Source organism: Marmota monax, unplaced genomic scaffold, assembly GCF_021218885.2.
Source record: "Marmota monax isolate L192 unplaced genomic scaffold, Marmota_monax_Labrador192_F-V1.1 WCK01_AAM20220418_F8-fsc00011, whole genome shotgun sequence".
Classification (NCBI taxonomy): domain Eukaryota; kingdom Metazoa; phylum Chordata; class Mammalia; order Rodentia; family Sciuridae; genus Marmota; species Marmota monax.
Window position 1 is genome coordinate 20,656,775 of NW_026693082.1, and position 21,483 is coordinate 20,678,257.

General features: G+C 39.0%; 1 protein-coding gene across 2 annotated transcripts in view; it reads left to right on the forward strand.

The window, feature by feature from the left end:
• The window catches only part of Lcp1 (lymphocyte cytosolic protein 1), a 78,781-nt gene extending 64,359 nt beyond the window's left edge, over window positions 1-14,422 (forward strand). For both annotated transcript variants that reach the window (XM_046454108.2, XM_058582579.1), the window contains exons 15-18: window positions 415-548; window positions 6,680-6,803; window positions 10,010-10,134; window positions 12,567-14,422. In XM_046454108.2, coding sequence (XP_046310064.1) covers window positions 415-548; window positions 6,680-6,803; window positions 10,010-10,134; window positions 12,567-12,699 — 516 coding nt within the window. In that variant the 3' untranslated portion in view covers window positions 12,700-14,422. The remainder of the gene's footprint in view (window positions 1-414; window positions 549-6,679; window positions 6,804-10,009; window positions 10,135-12,566) is intronic.
• The last annotated feature ends 7,061 nt before the right edge of the window (window positions 14,423-21,483 follow it).

Consider the following 21,483-nt stretch of genomic DNA (forward strand, 5'->3'; position numbering starts at 1 on the left):
AGCAAAAGCGAGGCCCTAAGCAACTCAGTGAGACCCTGTCTCTAAATAAAATATAAAATAGGGCTAGGGATGTGACTCAGTGGCCAAGTGCCCCTGAGTTCAACCCCTGGTACCAAGAAAAAAAAATATATATATATATATGGCCACAAAATGTTCATAATAATTAATTTTAGTTTTTCACTTAAAAGTATCCTGCGAATATTTTTGGTGGAAATGAAGTGTTTCTAAATAAGAAAAGATGGAAAATTCTTTAACTTGTTTAGAATCCTAGAAATTTAGAACCACTCGAGACTTGAGGAATCATTGAGTCTGATCTTATTTATTTCATTTGTGTCTTTATTTTTCTTATTTTATCTGGTATTCATCATAATCAAGGTGATGATATTAAATATTTTCTTCCTTGCTCTTCAATAGCTTGAGAATTGTAATTATGCGGTGGAATTGGGGAAGAATCAAGCTAAGTTTTCTCTGGTTGGCATTGGTGGACAAGATCTTAATGAAGGAAACAGGACTTTAACACTGGCCTTGGTTTGGCAGCTAATGAGAAGGTAATGTGACTCATGAGAATAACTTTTTATTGAACAGATTATTTACCTGGAAATTTACTAGGAAATTTTTAGGACTGTGATTTAATTCAGTTTAAACTATGTTTTAAGCTAAGCATAAAAACCAAACAAGTATTTTTTATTTTCCTGAAATTTTTTTTCTTTCTTCAGTTCAATCAGTTTTTGTTTCCAATGCTGTAAAAATCTGTTATTAGGTTCATAAACATTTTAGATTATTGTTTTGTCTTAGTGAGTCATAGAGTGACACTTTTTATGCCTAGTGATATTCTTTTCTCTGAAATTTACTTTTTCTAATATTAATAGAGCTACTACTATTTCTCTTGATTCGATGTTAGCAAGGCATATCTTTTTCAGTCCTTTTACTTTTTACTGGTTTGCGCAAGTAACAATTACCCCTGAAGGGGATTTAAAAACAAGCGGGAAGTTAGCGTATTTACCTACACATTTATTATTTCTTATGTTCTTTCGTCCATTGTGTAGATCCAGATTTCCACCTAGTATATTTTCTTCTATTTGAAACTTTTCTAATAGCACTGGACTGCTGATGATAAATTCTTTTTTTTTTTTTTTTTTTTTTTTTTTTTTTAATTTTTTATTGTGGGTTGTTCAAAACATTACAAATTTCTTGACATATCATATTCCACACTTTGATTCTAGTGGGTTATGAACTCCCACCTTCACCCCATACACAGATTGCAGATTCACATCAGTTACACATCCATTGATTTACAAATTGCCATACTAGTGTCCGTTGTGCTCCGCTGCCTTTCCCATCATCCACCCTTGATAAATTCTTTCAACTTGTACATGTGAGAAAAAGTCTCAACTTCATTTTTATTTTTCAAAGATTTTTCTCTGAATGTAGAATCTAGGTTGATACAGTTTTCTTTTCTTTTCTGTACTTTTAAATAGTCTTCACTGTCTTCTTGCCTCCATGATTTCCAGCAAAAAGGAAATCTCTTGTCCTTCTTATCTTTGTTCCTCTGTATGTCGTATGTCTTTTCTTTTCTGGCTATTTTTAAGATTTCTCCTTATTATAAGTTTTAAACCATTTAATTATGATGTATAATATTCTTTCTTGTGCTTGAGGTTTGCTAAGTTTATTTGATCTGTGGGTTTAAACTTTCCATCAAATTTTGAAAAATTTTGGCTTTCATTTGTTGAAATACGTCTTTTATATTCAGTAACCTTGTTTGGGGAGACTCCAAGTCCATATATATTTACTTATTTGAAGTTGTCCCTGAACTTATTTCTCTTCAATTATGTCTTCCATGTTTTATTTTTTCATTGCAGATAATATGTATTCCTATGTCTTCACATTTAGTAATATCTCTCTCTCTCTCTCAACATTTTTTCATATGCTTTTCATTGTGTATTAAGTGTTTAGGTCTGACCTTTTTACTCTTACAAGTCCCTCTAATAGACAATATTAAAGTTCTCTAAGTTTATCGCTGTGAAATTTCTTTAATAGACATATTATTTAATAGAACTTTGGATACCTTTTAAGCTGAATATAAACTTGACTAATGTGAGAATGATAATCCTTGTTAAATAATTATAAAATAGCATAAGATATATAAACTAGATAATAAGAAAAATAAACTTTTTGGTATGAAATCATGAGTCTGGGAAGAATTTTAGATAACTGTGTAAGTATGAAACAGTTTATTTTTAAATGTTTCACTCTTTCCTGCTACACTGATAGCTCTGGACAGGCAGAGTCTTACATCTTTCAACTAGAACCTATGTTAGCATGACTTGATTTATTTTTCTACTTGGAAGGAAGTCCCAGCAGCCATGGATCAGATCACCTTCTGTCTAACAAAGTCATGGCAATGACAAGGTTTGTCATGTCCATAAGGTGCTTAAACTTTAGTCCCACTGTCTACAGATCCTAGTATTTGTGAATGGTTCTCAATGTGACAGTGCCTTTGTTTCCAGATAATGTAAAATAATCAGCAGTGACCATAACAGGTTTCATTACCTAATTCACATTTGTTTTACCACGTATAGGACTCTGCTACCCGTTTCAAAACAGGGGTCTCCTTAATGATGGAGGGCAAATGTTATAAGGTCCCCTTTGCACAGAAAACTCTAGAGTTAAAGAAACTTCAACTGACTCTTCTATTTTACTGAATATTTCTAGACTATCACTAAAAATTACTAAGGGCCTTTCTCACCAGGATATGTCCAGAAACGATCTCTAAACTAGTTTTATTGTCTTTCACATGTGTTTTTGATTTTTAATAAACTAGTTTTGGGTACTGATTGCTTTAAGCACCTAAGTGAAAGTCTTTTTAGGTGTAACATTTAAATTCACTCGGGGGTTACAATACAAAATAATCTTTAATATTGTCTTTTTAATGATAAACTCTATTCTGTTTTAAAGTTCATAATATCTGAAAAACACTTTGTAATATGACCTTTGTTCTAAAGTTTTATAAGAATATGGCCCAAAGCCCTACTTTAGGGCTCATTTACATATATGATAAGGTCTAGTCTGCTGCTGTAGCCTTCACCTGGATAATAAGTCATATTTCTCAGGTGCATTTACTACATAAGAATTATACATTTAAGAAAGGAAACTGAGAAGTTCATTCTTATTGAAGGAAAAGAGTGATTGGCAATTATGAAAATAGAACCAGAAAGGACTTTTTTTTCTTTCTTGCTTTTCTTTTTTTTTCCCCTCTGCATGCCACATATTAACATATCTGTTAAATTTATATCCACTTCTAGCTGAAATTTATTTCATGGGATTGCACAGATGTGCTAATTTGGTCATTTATTTGGGCAACAAACGGCATGTCATTTCTTCCCCCTAAGAATGATTGAGAGATATGTGCTGAAGCCTCCCTTTCCCCTTCAGCAGCACAGAGACTGTTCTCAGATTGGACAGCTGGCAAATAGTGTGTGTATAAATTTGGAAACAAAAACCTGTAACAGGCCACCGGCAGATGGCAATGATGGCGAGACCCAAGCCGAACTCCCCACAAACAGGCTGTGTGTGGCGAAGTCAGCATAGGTCCTTGACAAACAAAACACGAGCTTGGTCCCTCTGTGCCAAATGTTAGATAAATAAAACAAATGTTGGCAGGCAGGAAATCAAGCAAGTAATAATCACATCCTCCCCGGCTCCTCACATCCACACCTCATCAATCCTCTTTTGTTGAATGAGGACCTGGCTGGAGCTGGGCTCCTAATGCCCCTTCATTTTGATGAAAGGCTTTTCAGCACAGCACATTTTGCAAGCAGCAGTGCTATTGACATCTTGACTGTGGGGTTCTGTCTAATAGCACAGTTGCCCCCAGACACATTTGATAATCAAGGGTAATTATCTCACAAGGAAAAATCTAGGTAGACCCAGGCCAAATTTGTCTTGTCTTACATTTTGATTCTACATTTAAATGAGTAATTGCTTAGTGGACTATCGAAGGTCGAGACTCCAGCCTAATTTTATGCTTTCCTCCCTTTGTTTTTATCATTGTACTTACAAGAGGCTATTGGATTCTATTTTAAACCTCTGCATTTCACTTGAGGTGGCAAAGACTGTTTTGTGGTCACCAGAGCTCTATACCTCCTTGAAGGACTGTTTTTAAACCCCAAATGCAATAAGTGGCCTCCACAATACTCTGCCCCTCAATAAGGATCTCTGTTCCTTGATGGCCTTTCATTTTCACTGATAGATGTTTGTGTAAAGGTGGGCTTCTCTTCAGTACCATTTAGTTCCTAAGCTCAAGAGATGTGTGGAAAACTCGGTTCTTGTTTCCCTGAGTGTATCAGCAGGTCAGGGTTGAAATTCCAGATGAGGGGAAAGAGAATTAAGTCCTGAACAAGGGAAACTGCTAGAAGATTACATTTAGTTTGTTCCACCAGATTCTATGTAGAGAAAAATTAATGAAGCAAGCACTGACCTACTGTTTCTTATTGAGAAGCTCATTGAGTAGAAATTCTTAATTGTTTTGTAAATGCTAATAACTTAACACATATGCTAGCTATCAGGAAATAGGAGGACAGTTATGCCACAAACACACTCTTTATGATCAGTCGAAAGGCAATGCTGTTTTCTTTTTTTTCCTGTAGATTTAAATCAGGGCTCTGCACATACAAGGCAAATGCTGCACCACTGAGCTACTTCTCCACCCCGACTTTTTAAAATTTTTTAAATGTAGATGTACACAATACCTTTATTTTATTTATTTATGTGATGCTGAGGCTTGAACCCAGTGCCCCATGCATGTGAGACAAGTGCCTCTACCACGGAGCCACAATCCCAGCCCTTCTCCCACCCTTTTAATTTTTTCTTTTGAGACAAGGTCTTACTAAGTTGCCCAGGCTAGACTTGAACTTTCGATCCTCCTGCTTCAGCCTCCTGACTAGCTGGGATCAAAGATGTGTGACACCACACCCAGTAGGCAAGATCTTTTTCAAACTAGGAATATTTTGAGAATATGCCTGGGACTTTGGCCCCCCTCACTGGGCCCAAACTAAGCATTTTTTATCTATATTGGCTTCTTGCTTTCCCACAAGAAGAGCAGGAAAAAGTCACTCTATTTATTTCACCCACCACTCTTTGCTTCTGTTTATTAGATGCCCACGGTACTCTGCTGTTCCCTGAAAACAACATGGTGCACAGAGTACATGGACCCTGTCTAAGGGGACATGATGAACATTATTGCCACTGAAAGTTCTGAGAAACAGGATTAAAGAAAGGGTAATAATAATAACTAGTGCTTTGCATGGCTTGGAAAAGTGATGCTTGAGCTGAGCTGAGAATGGTTCAAAGGATGAGAAATTCAGTAGTGGTAAAGGGCATCCCAGGCAACAAGCATAGCTGAGTCCAGGAAGCAGGAAGCAGGATGATGCATGGTGTGGTCAGGTACTTGCTGATAGTTCTGTCCAGTTGAAATAAAAGAAAGGGAGAGAGAAGGAGAGATGGGGATGAGTGAGGGAAGAAGAAAATCACAGATGTGCTAAAAAAGGAGAGTAAACTACTTGTGAATAGGTTTGTGTGCCACACTAAGAAGTTTGACAAATGACATGACCAGAATGATACTTTAGAAGGGAAATTCTGTGATGAACAAAAACAGAATGGGGAGGAGTTTGTCGATTTGGGGAAACTTGGGGGGTGTCACAGAGAGGCTGTAAGTGCCAGTTTGATAAATGTGATTTTCTGGTGAAGAAAAGTTGTAGAGGCCAAAGCTGCTTTAACCAGGACACTGCTCTTCTTTCATGGAGTCCAACTCAAAAAAATCCATATAGAAAACCATGGAGAAATTGTACTTTGTATCAAAGCAGCAGTTGGAGGGAGAGACACAGTGGGTCATGCAAAATCCCATGCCACCCAAGTGGAGGGTGTTCTCATTTAGGCCCCTCCAGGAGTGACTCATCACAAGCTTCCTGGGTTTCAACTTGAGGACAGCAAGTAATCCTAGCCCTGAAGTCTTTCATGACTAATATGACCCCCTCCTGGAAGCCTGAACTTTGGGGTCTGCAAACCTGTCCCTGGCACGATGCTGGGTTTTCTTACTTTTCCCAAAGTAGTAGATTTAGGGATTCTGCCCTCTCCATATAATTTTAAGAGCTTGAAGCATCTTCTTAATAAATGTCACCTTAATAAATGTCTCCCCTAAAAGATCACCAGTTCTAAAAACAATATGTATCTAAAGCAACTCTTACCTTTGGGCTGGAGGTTGCTTTCCGTCAGTGTGTGGCTGACATTTCTACTTACCTGGTATAAGAAATTCTTTTGTATTTGTCTTTTGTTTCATTGGCTCCAGGGACTTTTCTAACATGGAGTCATTTCTTACACACATCACATGCTTCACTTCCTTTTTCTTTCTTCACCTTTCTTCTCCTCTGCTTGCTCTCCCTGCCCAGAGCAACAGACAGTGCTTAGAAGGAGGTATTTCCTTTGTAGTCCATTCTAACAACCATACATTTACATTTTAAATTATTCTAAAAGGAACTAATGTTATTACATATTCTGTTTTGTTATTTTTTCCTACAAGGGAATGGTGTTTGGAGGATCTCCTATGATATAACTAGAAAGAGAATTTCACCCTGTTGAATTCTTTAGCCACTTCTCTCCAGAAATCATTCTTGATTTTATTCAGGTACACACTGAATATCCTTGAAGAAATTGGTGGTGGGCAGAAGGTCAATGATGACATTATTGTCAGCTGGGTGAATGAAACACTGAAGGAAGCCGGGAAAAGTACATCCATCTCTAGCTTCAAGGTAAAATATTCGTCTTCTGTTAGAGGCCACCTGAGACCTAGGCTTATCTCTATTGTTTTCACTGTATATTAAATGACCTTCAGTGTTAAGGATTTGAGGCTTCCTCTCCCATTCTACTGTTTTCTTAAATGACCCATTATTGTTTTAATGTTCATTGTCCATTGCACTGATAAATTTCTCCTCACTTTCTCCCATAATAATTAATTTTAAAAAGCAGTCATTTTTCACACATCATTTTAGGTCTTATTCTTTCAAAGTAACATAAAGTATGATAATATTTTTTAAAAATGTGCCTACTTTCATGTAGTGATGAAATATAAAATGCTAAAAGATCTCCCATGTGATGGTTTTCAAAAAAAATTGTGTATTTATATCCAAATCCTATTTTTATTATGATAGAATTATATTTTGTTAAATTTCTTAACTCATGATTCATACATTAGCAGGGTTGTTCCCCAAGGGACCTGCTCACTTGATCAGTATTAAACTATATTCTTCTACTTTAAAGGTCAGGATTGAAGGGAGGGAGCCCTTCAGAGTTGTATTGACAGAGCCTGAGAGGTGGTTCATTGTGATATCAATCCTCTACTCCAAAATTATTTTAAAAAATGGAAGTCTCTTCTCACCAGGAAGGGTGGAGAGAGATCTGGGTAGGGCTGTCCCAGGAGCATCCATCTGCTCTGAGCTCAGATAATGGCCACCCTGCCCCACCTCAAGCTCCCTGCTCAGTCTGGATTGCTGAGCAGAGCTGGGAGTGGAGGATGGGCACTGAAGTGAGCAGATCCTTCAAGAAACAGAATTGGAAAGGCAACTAGAGAAAGCAGAGGCAAAGAAGTGCAGGGAGCTCTGTTCATCAGTTCATGAGTGTACTCCTCATTTTATGGGTGAGGAAAACTGAAGCCCAGGTGACTTTCCAAGGTCAGAACAAATAACTGCAAGTGATGATCCTCAGTGAGGGGAAAGCACCTTTTACCTGTTGGGTGAAGTCTAGGATAGAGCATATTCACAGGTCACTTAACCCTCAGTCTGAGTGACCAGTCATGGAGACGGAGGTGTTTCTCCTTGTAAAACACTCAACACTCCAGCCTGTGGCTTCTGGTGTGTTCCTGATAGGGTGAGACTTGGTAAGCCATTGGGCTCACTCTTAGGAGTGTTTGATAATTTTGTTTTGTTTTGTTTTTTATAATTCTCTGATCTGATTTTCTCCTGTCTTCTCACTAAGTCATTGCAGAACTGATTAGGTTAACAGGGCTACACAGTGTACCAAAAGGAAATGCTAAATTAGCCCCACATTCCTTTTAAGTGAAACCCTTAAAAAAATACCCAACCCACTCCCCTCCTACCCCATACTGGGGTTTAACTCGGGGCAATCTATCACTGAGCTATACCCCCAGTCCTTTTTATTTTTTTTTTTATATTGAGACAGGATCTCACTAAGTTGCTGAGGCTGATTTCAAACTTGAGATCCTCCTGCCTCAGTCTCCCAAGCTACTGGTATTATAGGCAAGCACCACTGTGAATAGAACCAACCCACTCTTGGTTAACCACAGTGGAAATAATCCCAGTCCTTTGTCATCTACCAGTTACAGCCATTACTTTGTAGGTCAGCACCTCCCAAAACTGTGAAGAGAAAGCAGGAAGAAGGAGAGATCCGAATCTCTCCATTTTGCTTTCCTTTGTGCTTCTTCACCAAAAAGTTTTGGGGAGATAGAGGCCAAGGCTGATGTTGGAAATTAGATTGTGAGTCTGTCTTGACTTAAATTCTGCAATGGTTCTTTTATTATCCATGCATGAGTAATAATGGGTTCATTATAGTTATTAAAAAATGTTATTCTACCTTTACTTGAAGGTCAAAGCTAGAGAACTAGCATCTTGCAGTGTCCTGTGTCCTTCTTACTTAGAAATTGTTTGGATTCAGCCCCTTGAAGTAAGAGGTACTTGGCCTTCACCATACTTAGATGGTGACACTCAGCTGCACTCATGGGTACCCTGGCCTGTGGTCCCTATTACAGCAGGAGAGCAGAGAACATTTGGTGTAGATCTCTGTGTGCTCACATCTGAGGTTCATTCACCGCTCTAGGCACAAACATAAAAATGTTTACAATGCCAAAGAGCCCAAGATTTTAAGCCAGAATTTTAGGTTTGAATCCCAACTCTACCATTTCCCAGCAAGTCACTTAGCCTCAGAATCTCCTCTACTTATTTGTGAATTAAGATTAAGTGGGGAGACTTAGGATGTAGCTCAGTTAGTAGAGCATGTGCTTAACATCTGTGAGGCTTTGGGTTCCTTCCCCAGTACCAAAAAAAAAAAAAGCTAAAAAGATAAAATATGGATATTAAACTTTCTCACCATAAAATGATAACTCTGTAATGTAATCCATTTATTAGTTAGCTAAAGTTTAATCATTCCACAATGTGTGTGTGTGTGTGTGTGTGTGTATACAAACTTGATAAAGGAAAGGGTGAGGGAAGGATAAGATAGAATAATATAAAGAACCAACCAAATATAAATTAATAGACAAGTTAAAGGAAGTCAAGGAGTGTAGAGGAAGGAGAAGGGGAGAGGGGAGGGAGGATGAGAGGCAAAAGAGGAGGTGGAATTTGAGCCAAATAAAAGAACAGACTAGATGCCGACATCCTTCTAAGACCTTGGTAACAATTAGTTAGTGAAAAGGCACCAAAAGATATTAGTCACCCTCATTGCTGTCGTTGTCTCCCTGGCAACGATAGTTCTTTTTCCCTGAAGTCTCCAGGAGAGGAGCCTCCACTGGCGCTCCTGTCCACCTGCACCCTCACCAGGATTCCTGCCACTCTTCTGAGATGTCCCACATGAAGCAGGGTTTTCTGGTGTCTTTAGTGTCTTCTTTTGGACAGTTTCTTTTAAAAAATCATTCCTTCCTCCACTGAAAGCAGTAGTTCAGAGACACGTTTCCACCTTGGTGTTCCTCTCTACTCTGCTAACTTCCTTACATTCCTTATTTGAGAATGACTCCTGCTGTTGGCAGTCAGTGGGTTTTCTGAGAAGTTACTAATGCCTCTGCAGAAGCTACAGAGGGTTTGAAATACTGGGTAGAATGCTGTGGCACCTCCCTGAGCAGGGTGTATATAGTTCATATTTAAGAAAAAAGAACCACCCACTTGACCCAAATGGAAGTCACTGTGGTACGCAAGGATTTTGATAAAACCCTCCCTTTCTCTCTCTGTAGGACCCAAAGATTAGTACAAGTCTTCCTGTTCTGGATCTCATCGATGCCATTCAACCAGGTTCAATTAATTATGACCTCCTGAAAACAGAAAACCTGAATGATGAAGAGAAACTCAACAATGCAAAGTACGTAAATAACCTGAGATCAGGAGGGTAGGATCCAAGGGAGAGCTAGAGAGTTGTAAAGTCTAATGCTTGTGCCTTTGTGCAAATAACTTTATTTGCACTATTCATGCTTTTTTTCTCATGATTTATTTTTGTCTCATCATTATTATTTAGACTTCCCATATTAGAATGGGAGCTAGACAAAAAACAATTTCTTTAATGAAGAAGCAAGACTATGGTTTTATGAGCCAATTTTCTAATTTTAATGTATAGCAGATTTCACACATAAAGTCTATCCTTGGCAAGCTCCAAATGCAAACATCCCATTCATGAGTATCCATGGATATGTAAAGGCAGGGGTCAAATTCAAGACCAGGTACTTCATCAGCTAATGAACAGCTTTCATATGCTTTACCATTTAGGCCACCTGCCAAATGATTTCTCTAGAATGAGGATCAGCAGACTATGGTCTCTGAGCCAGATGTGGACTGATGTCTGCATTACTAAATAAAGTTTTATTGGAACCCAGTTCACTTGTTTACATACTGTCTATAACTGCTTGTCTGCTATGCTGGCAGGCTGGAGTAGTTGCCACAAAGCCTACAACTCTGCACTCTCTGCTCTAGAGAGCTGCCTTTTTCAAAGCAGGTCATAATAGTTTCCCAGGGCTGTCAGGACAAAGTACCACACAAACTGCATGGCTTAAAACAACAGAAGTCTATTCTTTCACAGGTATAGAAACTAGAAGTCTGTAATCTGCAGAAGCTACAGAGGGTTTGAAATACTGGGTAGAATGCTGCTGCACCCCCCTGACCAGGATGTATATAGTTCATATTTAAGAAGAAAGAACCACCCACTTCCCCACCCACTGACCTAAATGGAGGTCACTTTGATACTCAAGGGTTTTGATAAAATCCTCCCTTTCTCTCTCAGCAGGGCTGGTTGCTACTAAGGGTTCTGAGGGAGATTGCCTGTCCTGTACCTCTTTTCTAGCTTCTGGTAATGGCCAGCAATCCCTGGTGTTCCCTGGTTTGTAGACTATAACCAGCCTCTGCCTCCATCTTCACTGTGTGTCTCTAACTTCACATGGCTGTCTGCACTCTCTGTGTGTCTGTACCTCTTATAAGGACCCTCACCATATTGGATTAGGGGCCCCACCAGCATGACCTCATCTTAACTAATGACATTTGCAAAAATGACATCCTATTTGCAAGTAAAGTCATAGGAGGAAGTACTGGAATCTAGGACTTCAATCTATATTTTGGTGGGAAGGGACATGGTTGAACCTATAACATGGGTCTGGAATTCGGAAGTGTCTAGGGCTTTGTAATTTCACTAGTGCCCTCTCTCTACTCCCAATTGGGGAAAGTAGGGACCTGTTCTAGAATGATGATATTTAGCATAATTTAATGGAGAGAAGACTAATAATTAAACTACAATTTCAATAGAGTGGGATGGATAGTGTAGAAGGTGGAGCATGGAATACCATGGAGGGAACAGGAAAGGACTGAAGCTCTTTAGAACAAACAACATCTAAGCTGAGCAAGTAAGAAGGAGATAGAGAATAGGAGGAGATAGAATATTCTAGATGAAAGAACACATGCAAAAACTCAGAAATTTAAAAAAAAGTAAAAAGCTTTTGAGATCAGATGTCAAGGGGGAAATTTGATTAGGTTAAGAAATTTGCCAAGGTCATTCAATTTTTGAGCTGTGCTGCTGAGATTCATTGTCTGCTTCAGAGCCAAGACTCCTAAGCATTCCATGAAAGGACAAAATATGAAATGATATTGTGTAGTTTGGAAGGAACTACACAAAATTCTAAGAATGATTGTTATTGTGGCAAGTTTGTTTGTTTCTTGAAGCTCATTTATGGATTTTGAAGCAATTTTCACTGTACATTTTATAATGAAAAATTAATTTTACTTCATTAATAATAAATATAGAAGAAATTACTGTGAAGTGGACAAGGAGGAAAAAATGGGTCGATTCCTGCCCAGTGCTCTAAATTTGATCAATAAAGTAAGAATAAAGTTTTTTAGGTGAGAAGGAGGGAGGGCGTCGGAAAAAATCTCTTGAGTAGCCATAGTAAGAGGTTATTAGAGAATAAATGAGATGAATAAAAGAACTGTCAACTAATAGTGTGGGCACATTTGAAAACAGATTACAACTAATAAAATTATCTTTATAAGACTGTAAATAAAGCAAAAATATTCTAATGTACCTGGGGATAATTTTATGTGGAAAAACATAGAATATAAAACTCTGGCTATTCTATAGTACCATAAATGCATACATCTATATATGGATAAGCATTGGAATGGGGAAAGGAATTAAAAGCATTGGCGTATCAGGTTGAGGAGACTGTCCAGGGATTCCATAGGTGAGTTCTGTCCTGAGGGGTCCCCTTCATACCTTGCTGCTCTGATCTTCATGTCCTCTTTTCTCTCTTTTAGGTACGCCATCTCTATGGCCCGAAAAATTGGAGCAAGAGTGTATGCCCTTCCAGAAGACCTGGTTGAAGTGAACCCCAAGATGGTCATGACAGTGTTCGCTTGCCTCATGGGGAAGGGGATGAAAAGAGTGTAAGACCAGTGAGTGGGACAGGGAAGGTGGCCCGCTCAGTCCAGAGGGCCCAGCACAGGGTGCTCTCAGAATGCGCAAGGACCATTCAAGCTATTCAGAGTTTTCACCTTGGTGATAATGCACAAGATTCCAAAATGTGCATATTTGTACAGCCAAGTAGCCTCTCCTATATTTAATAACAACAAAGAAAAGCTTCTTTTATTTTTTATTTTTATTTTTGCAGGAAATCCAATCTCTTGACTTTTTTTTTTTCAATGCTTGTTTTTTTTTTCTTTTTTTTCTGCTTTAAAAATCTAGAGAAAACCAAAAGAAGTTGTTTTCCCGGCACCCTTCCTGCTTTTGCCCTTAGTCAAGAATAGAAACTGCAATGTTCTTAATTTTGACATAGTCTTTCAAACCTGTTTAATGTGGCTGCCTTTTTCTTTGTTCAAGACGAAGACCTCAAAGGCAAAATATCAAACCTGTCCTAATAGAGGCCATTTGGTCTGTTATAAGCCTCTTTCTGTCCCCTTCTCCTACCTTATTTCTCTATGACTTTGCTCCATCTGTCACCCCTCCACCCCAAACTGGTGCCTGTTCCATAGCCCACTTGCCCTGCCATCGTTGTCTCTGGGCCACTTGGAGCCTCTGACAAATCAGTCAGGCTGTTCTTCTCTCAAGAGTCTCTGAAAGCCTGCAGAAATAAGCCTTACCACTAGAGCCTTTCCTCAGAACTAGGGAAATATCAAATGTCACTTGTTTTTGTTTTGGACAGTAAAAAACTCTATTTCAAATGCTAGGATTTAGACTCTGTCTAGATCTGACATCTTGAACACTGTGCCCTCAGGTAGATTCCTAACTCTGGCAGAAGGTTGGATCCAAAGAAGTTGTAATAGACAAGAAAACCACCAGGGGACAGAGCGGAGCTATCACTAAGCATCTCTCCTCTAGGGCACTGCCTTTCCATATACTCAGCCCAGCTTGTTAGATGGATTGTTACTGTGGTATGGCTAAATATCTGGTCACATTTGGAAGCAGTCCTGCTTGGCTTTCATTTGCTCTTAGATATCAGCATATCTGATTGCTGCCAAGCCATATTAGAAATGTTTACTTTTTTTTTTTTTTTTGGTACTACAAAAGCTTTTTGCCACCACCTCTAAACCCCCAGGGGCAACATGTGCCAATGAATAGCATCCATGCCCCACATATGCATACACCTAGCCAGATGTCAAAGATAAGGACCGCCCAAGTTGCTTTACGAAGAGCTAATTTACTGGACATTTAAAGAATTCCCAAACAGAACTAGAAGAACGGTATGAATTTGAACAGCTCTAATAAATTAAGCAATTTCCATGAAAACCTACTGAAGGCTAAAAAGCAACAGGACATTGTCAACCAACACTAGACACCCTCTGTCATGATAAAAGGGCTCATTAATGAGGAGTCTTCTTTAGGGGTGGAAGTAAAGGAACCTAAGCCATTTTTCAAAGCAATTGAAAAGCATCGCCCTGGATCCATTCCTTGGCAGTGGGCTCAGGAAGCCAATATATGGCTTCTTTTAGCTCATCACCAGTATTTCTGCTGCATCTGAATGCAAAGTGGTTGGCTTTGACTTTAGTCTGAACTTCATATAGCCTTGGATGATTTTCCCCCATCTGCCTCCAGGAAGGAAGAATGTTACTGCCTTAATGGAAATCATGAAGATAAAATAATGCTCAAGATATTTCCAAATAAAATGTTCCCAATATTGGGTGTCTCTGGCTATTTCATATTGAGAGTTTAATCATGGTGCACTGTAACTCATTAATTCATTTGCACAGCCAACATGCATTGAGTACCTAGTATGTGTGAGACACTGTGTGAGGTTTTAGGAATAGGCCTTTAAATGAGACAGGCATTGCACTCAGCTGATCAGGAACAACAGATGTTACACAGTTAAAATGACAGGTGTGATAATTGGTAAAGATGGGCAAGGTGAGATTTGACCTTATGGCAGGAAACTAGGAGTGTAAATAGAAATGTTTTAGCAGAAAACTGAATAAGTTGCAGTTGGCAAAGTGAAGAAAGTTGAGGTATAGATTCTCAGAAGCACATCAAACCCAGTCATGAAGATCAGACTTGGGGGTGATTCAAAATGACTTTTAGAGTGAACTGAAAAGGAATCTTTTGGCTTGATAGTGCCTGGAACTCTTCTCCCTCTTGACTAAGCTTCAGGGATGCTGAGGAATTCTGCTACAGCCAGCTCCCTCTAGGCCAGACTCCTGAAACAGAGAATATGTCATCAATGTGACATGGCCACACCTTGACCTGTGGAAGAGCCACACTGCTATACAGTGGAAGGGAAGCTGGCTTTTGCATCTAAGCTCTATGGTTCACCAGCAGCTTCTCTTTGAGGGTGATTCTTTCCTGGCCTGAAATTCCTGCTAGTTTTCTACTAAGGATACAGCTGCCTTCCCTGAGCTTCAAGAGGCTGCAAATATTAAGTATTATTTGGTATCAGACTGTACTAATATGGCTCATAAACAAGTTATCCTGTACTTGTTCATAAACTGAACAAGTACAGGATAACAGAATAAGTACCATCAAAGAGAGCAATGACTATCTCAGGAGACTAAAGGAAGACAGCATCCTGAGCACGATGATTTTTCTAAATGAAAAATCTTATTGTTACCTTTTAAATGATCAATCCAAATATAAGAAACTAAAATGGCACCAAAGGGTCTGCAGAGGAAAGTAGGCCACTCTTCTGCTCCTCTGCTTTGAAACTGGTTCAACTCACTGAAACCAACTGTTGTCAAATCATTGTTTGTTTGAAATTTGCATGATGGTGGTATTTACACCACAGAATTTATCAAGCTCATCGTATAGGGCTTTTGATCCCAAAAGAGTTAGTCCATCAATTACCCAATGCCTTTGTCTCAGTCCTCTAGTTCGCTGTCCCAAATATCAACCTCTGTTAACAATTTCTTTTGTATTATTCTAGGAATATTTTGTGTACATATCACATACCACACACATGTTCTCACAACATATACCTTTTTAAAATTACAAACATTAATGTATAACACACATCGTTCTGTATCTCACTTTTTTTCACTTATCTGTATACATATACCTGCCTCAACTTTTCAGCAAGTGTGTAGCATTCAATTGTATGGAGGGGCTGAACTCAATTAACTAGCATCCTCTAAAGGAATGTTTGGGTTGTTTCAATCTTTTTGTTATAACAAGTAAGGCCACAATGAATAACATTACACCCACTTCTTGAGCATAGAATGTTAATTTTCATTGAACAGGTACTTATCAAGTTCCCGCCCCAGAAAGAAACATGGGTGGTAGTAAAACAAAGATTCTTTTAAGTTTCCTCAAATTATTTTGTGAAGAATAGTAATCTGGGACAGATACATGAGCTGATTCCAACTTCTCCATTTTATATCTAAAATAAACATATTAATCCAGCAAGAGAGAATGTGCATTAATGTGTACACGCAGTCATAATAAAAAGCAGAAGGTGATAAATGCAATTGCAAATTCTTTAATGAAACATTTTGGAAGCTCAGGGGGGACAAAGTCAATTCTGAATAAAGAACCAACAAATGTCTGTGGACATACTCAGGCTTGATGAATGAGAAGTGTGCAGGAACCACACTGTACATATGTTGATATCCCCTACAGAGCCAAGTATATTTCTATGTTTTTAAAAAGAGCTCAGTAACTATTTAGAAATTGATTTATGTTAGTCATAAACAAATGTTTCCCGATGCCAAGAGACATTGCACAGAGAAAAGTAATTATGGGAAAGGCTGTGGATTAGACTCACCTGGAGCGGTTTTAGAATAGATTTATTGTCTGCCTGGAAATTATGACATTAGAGCCTGGGTAAAGCAATGCATTGGATTAGATGACCTTGTCAAGTCTCAGTCAACCTGGTGATTTTATCCGCTTGGAAAGTACCACACCCCCACACACATCTAGTTTGTCCCTGGCAGCACAAATATGGTTCTATGGTACAGAATGTGCAAACTCTTGGCCCAGCCCACCCCAGACTGAGGCTTAATTGCATGAGAGACATGCCCATGAGTCCCCACCTTCTTTACAGTTAGGATACCCATTGTCACTGACCTTTGTTCTTTTCCCAATCCAGCATACCAAGAGGCTTGGAGTCAAGGCCAGTAGTACACTCTTGGTCAATTTGACATTTATCCTAGCACAGGCTCGCCAGTCTCACAATCCAGAAAGCACATCCAATGTTCAGAAAAAGCATCATCAGTGTGGAATGATCCTCTTGTGAAATCTCATCACTTTGACAGTTTCCTAATACAATTCCTATAACTAAACACTTAGCTGCTGTTTCTGAAGACAGATTTTACCAAATGAGTCAGTGAATGAATGACAAAAAAAAAAAACGTAAATTTTTGTATGTCTAAAGTCCACATATATGTAATAACCCATCTTACGTCAGGCACAAAAACAGATAATCTACTTAACATCATTGTCTCATCATTAATGACTCAGAGACAGGTCGGCAAAAGAGTGGCAATGTTTATGTCATCTGACATGGAAAAATTGGGAAGTTCCATTTAAACAGTGTTTTGGTTAATAGAGAGTTACCATATATTACTTTTGGAATAGACATCTTTAGAGGATAAGATGCAGGCAAATATTTAATTCTAAAGGTATATGGGATCTAATATAAAATTTGATAATTTAATAGGCATTTCTGGATTCAACTAGGACATAGGTTTTCTGTTATGAGTCCCATTTATTCAATCCTCATTTCTCCAAATGTGATACTTGATCAGGGGCATCTGGAAGCTGATTAGAAATGTAGAATCTCTGCCCCCATCCTAGACCTATGAATCAGAATTTGCAATTTTATAAGATCCCCAGTTGATTCATGCTTTGGTTTGAATGTCATGCAGGATTCGTGTATTGGGAACTTAATTCAGAAGGCCACATGTTAAAGCAATTTGGGGATGAGATCTTTGGGAAATGATCTTTGGGAGACTTTATGAATGGATTAATATGTCCATGGATGAATGGATTCATGGCTTATTGTGGGAGTGGCTTTGTTATAAAAGAGAGCTCTCTCTGGCATGCCTGCTCTGTCTCACCATGTGATGTCCTGCATCACCTCAGGACTCTGCAAGAAATCCCTCACCAGGTGCAGCCCCTTAACCTTGAATTTCCCAGCCCTCCAGAACTCCAAGAAATAAATTTCTTCATAAATAAGCAGGCTGTGACATTCAAGGATATCAACAGAAATGTACTAAGAATTCACATGAGTATAAAGTCTGAGAAACACTGTCTCCTTAAAAGATCTACAGTTGTTAGAAGACTAAATTACCCAGCTTCAAATTAGAATCTCCCAATTACATTGAACTTGAGGGATTAAAATACGATCCATGAACATTTTCCCATCATTATTCATTTGAGATAGCCAGAGTATCCCTCGCTCCAGATACCTTCCCTATCACCCAAGTCTGCCAGTTGATGCTCCCTCCCCCTTAGTCCTTCTCTTTCTGTGGCACCCTCTCCTTGGCACAGGTACAAAGAGCTATATCTTCTGATTCTAATACATTTAAGGCAACTCTTGGCAAGACCTTCTCCTGGTGATGGCTCGGGGCTGCCTCTTTAATAATCTAACTCAGATTATTAAGACTTTATCCCTCATGTCTTCCCTTTGGTCCTTCCACCACCCACATCAAACCTACCAGCTTTTCTTCCACCATCTCTGGAGCAATCTCTATGACTTCCAGTGACAGCAAGGTGACTAAGTAAAGCAAACTGTCCCAAGGACTTACAGTGCTATTCTTTTCTCCCTCACAACATGTACTTTGCTATAAATTTCTGGAGTTGAAACTTTGTCATTATTATCTCTGCTAAATCCCTAATGGCAAAAAGAGAGAGGAATGTGTCTACCATGTAGAGTGACTTTCACATACAAAGGTTTTGAGGATGGAAGGAACTTGATATCTTTGAGAACTAAAAAAAAAACAAAAAACAGTATGGCTGATATGGATAGAGAGCTGTCCTATCACAAGAAAGAGATGGGCAAGCAAAAGGCTTGGGAGTGATTCTGAGACTTTAGGGTGCTTAAGAATCACCTCAGAAGCTTGTCACAATAAATGTTCCAGATCCCACCTGCAGACTCAGTGCCTGTAGGATTGGTAAGTGTAGAATCTACGTTTGGAGATTCTGTAGCCCATGACTCACAGACCACTCTTGGAAAAGGACTGGTCCAGCTGTTCTCAAACTTGGCTGCATGGTGCAGTCATCTCAGGAGCCTTAGAAAGACTGATACCTATGCTCACCACCACCACCACCTTGAAATTCTGATACAATTGATCTGATGTGTAGACATGGAAGCTACCTATTTAAAGATCCCCAGAGACTCTAATATACAGTCACATTTGAGTACTGGTCTATAGCAACTTCTCCAAAGGGCAGGCCTGAGTGGAACATCTTAACAGGCAGACAGAACAATAAAAGGGAATGTTGGTTCAGAAAGAGGGAATGAAGACATGGAAATATTCCAAAGGTAAGCCTTGCTTTCCTCATAATTTAATCATTCAGTCAATGAGCATTTGTCTGGCTGTCAGGTAACCTTCTTGGTCTCATAGGTCTCAGGTCCACTCTTGCATGCAAAGCAAGGGAATCAGAACCCAGGATTGAGTTCTCTGCATTTAGGTCTTAAGCCTCCCCTTGAAATAGTTTCTGAGGCAGCATCATGTTTCCTCTTAGAAATAAAGGATGCAAATACCCCAAGATTTCTTGTAGATTATAAGACTGATTCACTTTCCATGAATAAATAAGAGAAAAAAACATACTAAGAGGAAAAAAAGATTTATAAATGATATGCCTTCAAAACCTTCCAAGGTCATGCAGCTTTAATGTCTGGATGATTTTGAGAGGAAACTTGCAAATTGAGCTGCACCTGAACTCATAATAAAAGGGCTTTAAATTAATTGACTGTCTCAGGGTTTATCTGACAATAGTCCTGGACTGCATATCCAAGTTGAGGCTAGCCAAGGTCACAGTGGCATTTGCCCTTATTCTCAGGCTGCTCCAATTTGAGAGCAACTCCAAGGCAGACCATTCATCATGGAGATTATCTTCATAGGTGGAGCCTTAATAAAGATAGAGGATCCATGCTCCTCACAAAATACTTGCCATGTAATTTTTGTCACCTAATTTTCCAAATTGGCTGGAGACTGATGTACGGATTAGCTGGGTCCTAGGGGTTTGATTCAATCACATAGATCTGCTCAGACCAGATTGCCTCTTGTGGTAGTAGCTTATAACCCATGTCTCAGAAAACAGCAGAGAAAGAAGACTAGCTGTTCTCAAGGTCATGGTGAGATGAATTCCAGGCAGAGCATACCTTGGCCTCTGCCCACTCCCTTCCTCCTTTACCTTCTTAATATGAACAGGACATACTGAGCATCTGGTTTTGCCCATTACTTTCCAATGGTTTCCATTCAATCCTTGTAACAGCTGTCTGGCATAGCAAATTATTAACCTCATTTTTCTCAGAAAAAGCTACTACACTTTCAAGAAACCAACAGACTTGCGGGTGATGAGTGATTTCACATCCAGGCACAGAGATCATCTTCTATGTCCTTTTCACTCCTTGAATAACCAGAATACACAGGGGAGCACCTAGGAGAGTGGAAGAGCCTTTCTCCTTTCTTTCCTTGCTTTCTTCCTCCCTCTCCACCTCCCTTCCTTCTTTCCATTCATTGTTTTCACATGCAATAAAATTTGAGAACCTTGGGTAGGTTACATTTGAGTAACTACCACCACAATCGAAATAAAGACTATTTCCAATCCCTCCACCTAACACGCATATTCTCTCATATCTCCTGCAGCTCACCTTGCTCTAGCTCCTGTTCCTGGCGATAACTAATGTATTTTCTGTATCTATGTTTTTTCCCCTGATAGGGTGTCATATAGATGGAATCATGAAATATAAATCTTTTAGTATCTGGCTAGTTTTACTCAGCATAATGCTTCTGGTTTCTCCTGTCTTGTTGAGTATAGCATTTTGGTCTATTCTCTTTTACTGCTGCATAGCTTTTCATTATGTGGATATACCACAGTTTGTTCAACCATTCCCAGTTGTTGTACACTTGGGTTGTTTCATTATTTTTCTTTTATTATTATAATAAAGCTGCTACATACAGTCAACTTTTTTTAACTGCTCTGACATTCAGTCCTTCTCAAAGGCAAATTTTTTTTTTTTATTTCACTTGGGTAAATGTCTAGGGAAAGAACTTCTGGGACACATGGTAAGCATATGTTTATAAAAAATTTACTAAACTGCTTTTCAAAGTGACTGGACCATTTTGCCCTCTCAGAAGCAATGCATAAGAGTTCAAGTTTCCCCACATCCTTACTGCTACTTCATATGAACAGCCTTTTTCAATTCAGCCAATCCAGGGAAGTGTGGTAGCAAATTGTAGTTTGAATTTGTGTTTCCTTTGTTATGATTTGGATATGAGGTGTCCCCCAAAGGCTCCTGTACTAAAGCAGGAATATGCAGAAATGAAATAATTAGACTATGAGATAAAATGGCTTAATAATTTGGATGGACAACTAAGTGGTAACTGTAGGCATGTGGAACATGGCTGGAGGAAGAAGGTCACTAGGTGTGTGCCTTTGGGGTTTATATTTCCCTGGTGTCTGTCTGTCTCTCTCTGTCTCTGTCTCTGTCTCTGTCTCTCTCTCTCTCTCTCTCTCTCTCTCTCTCTCTCTCTCTCCTTCCTGACCACCATGAGCAGAGCAGCACTCCTCCACCATGCCCCC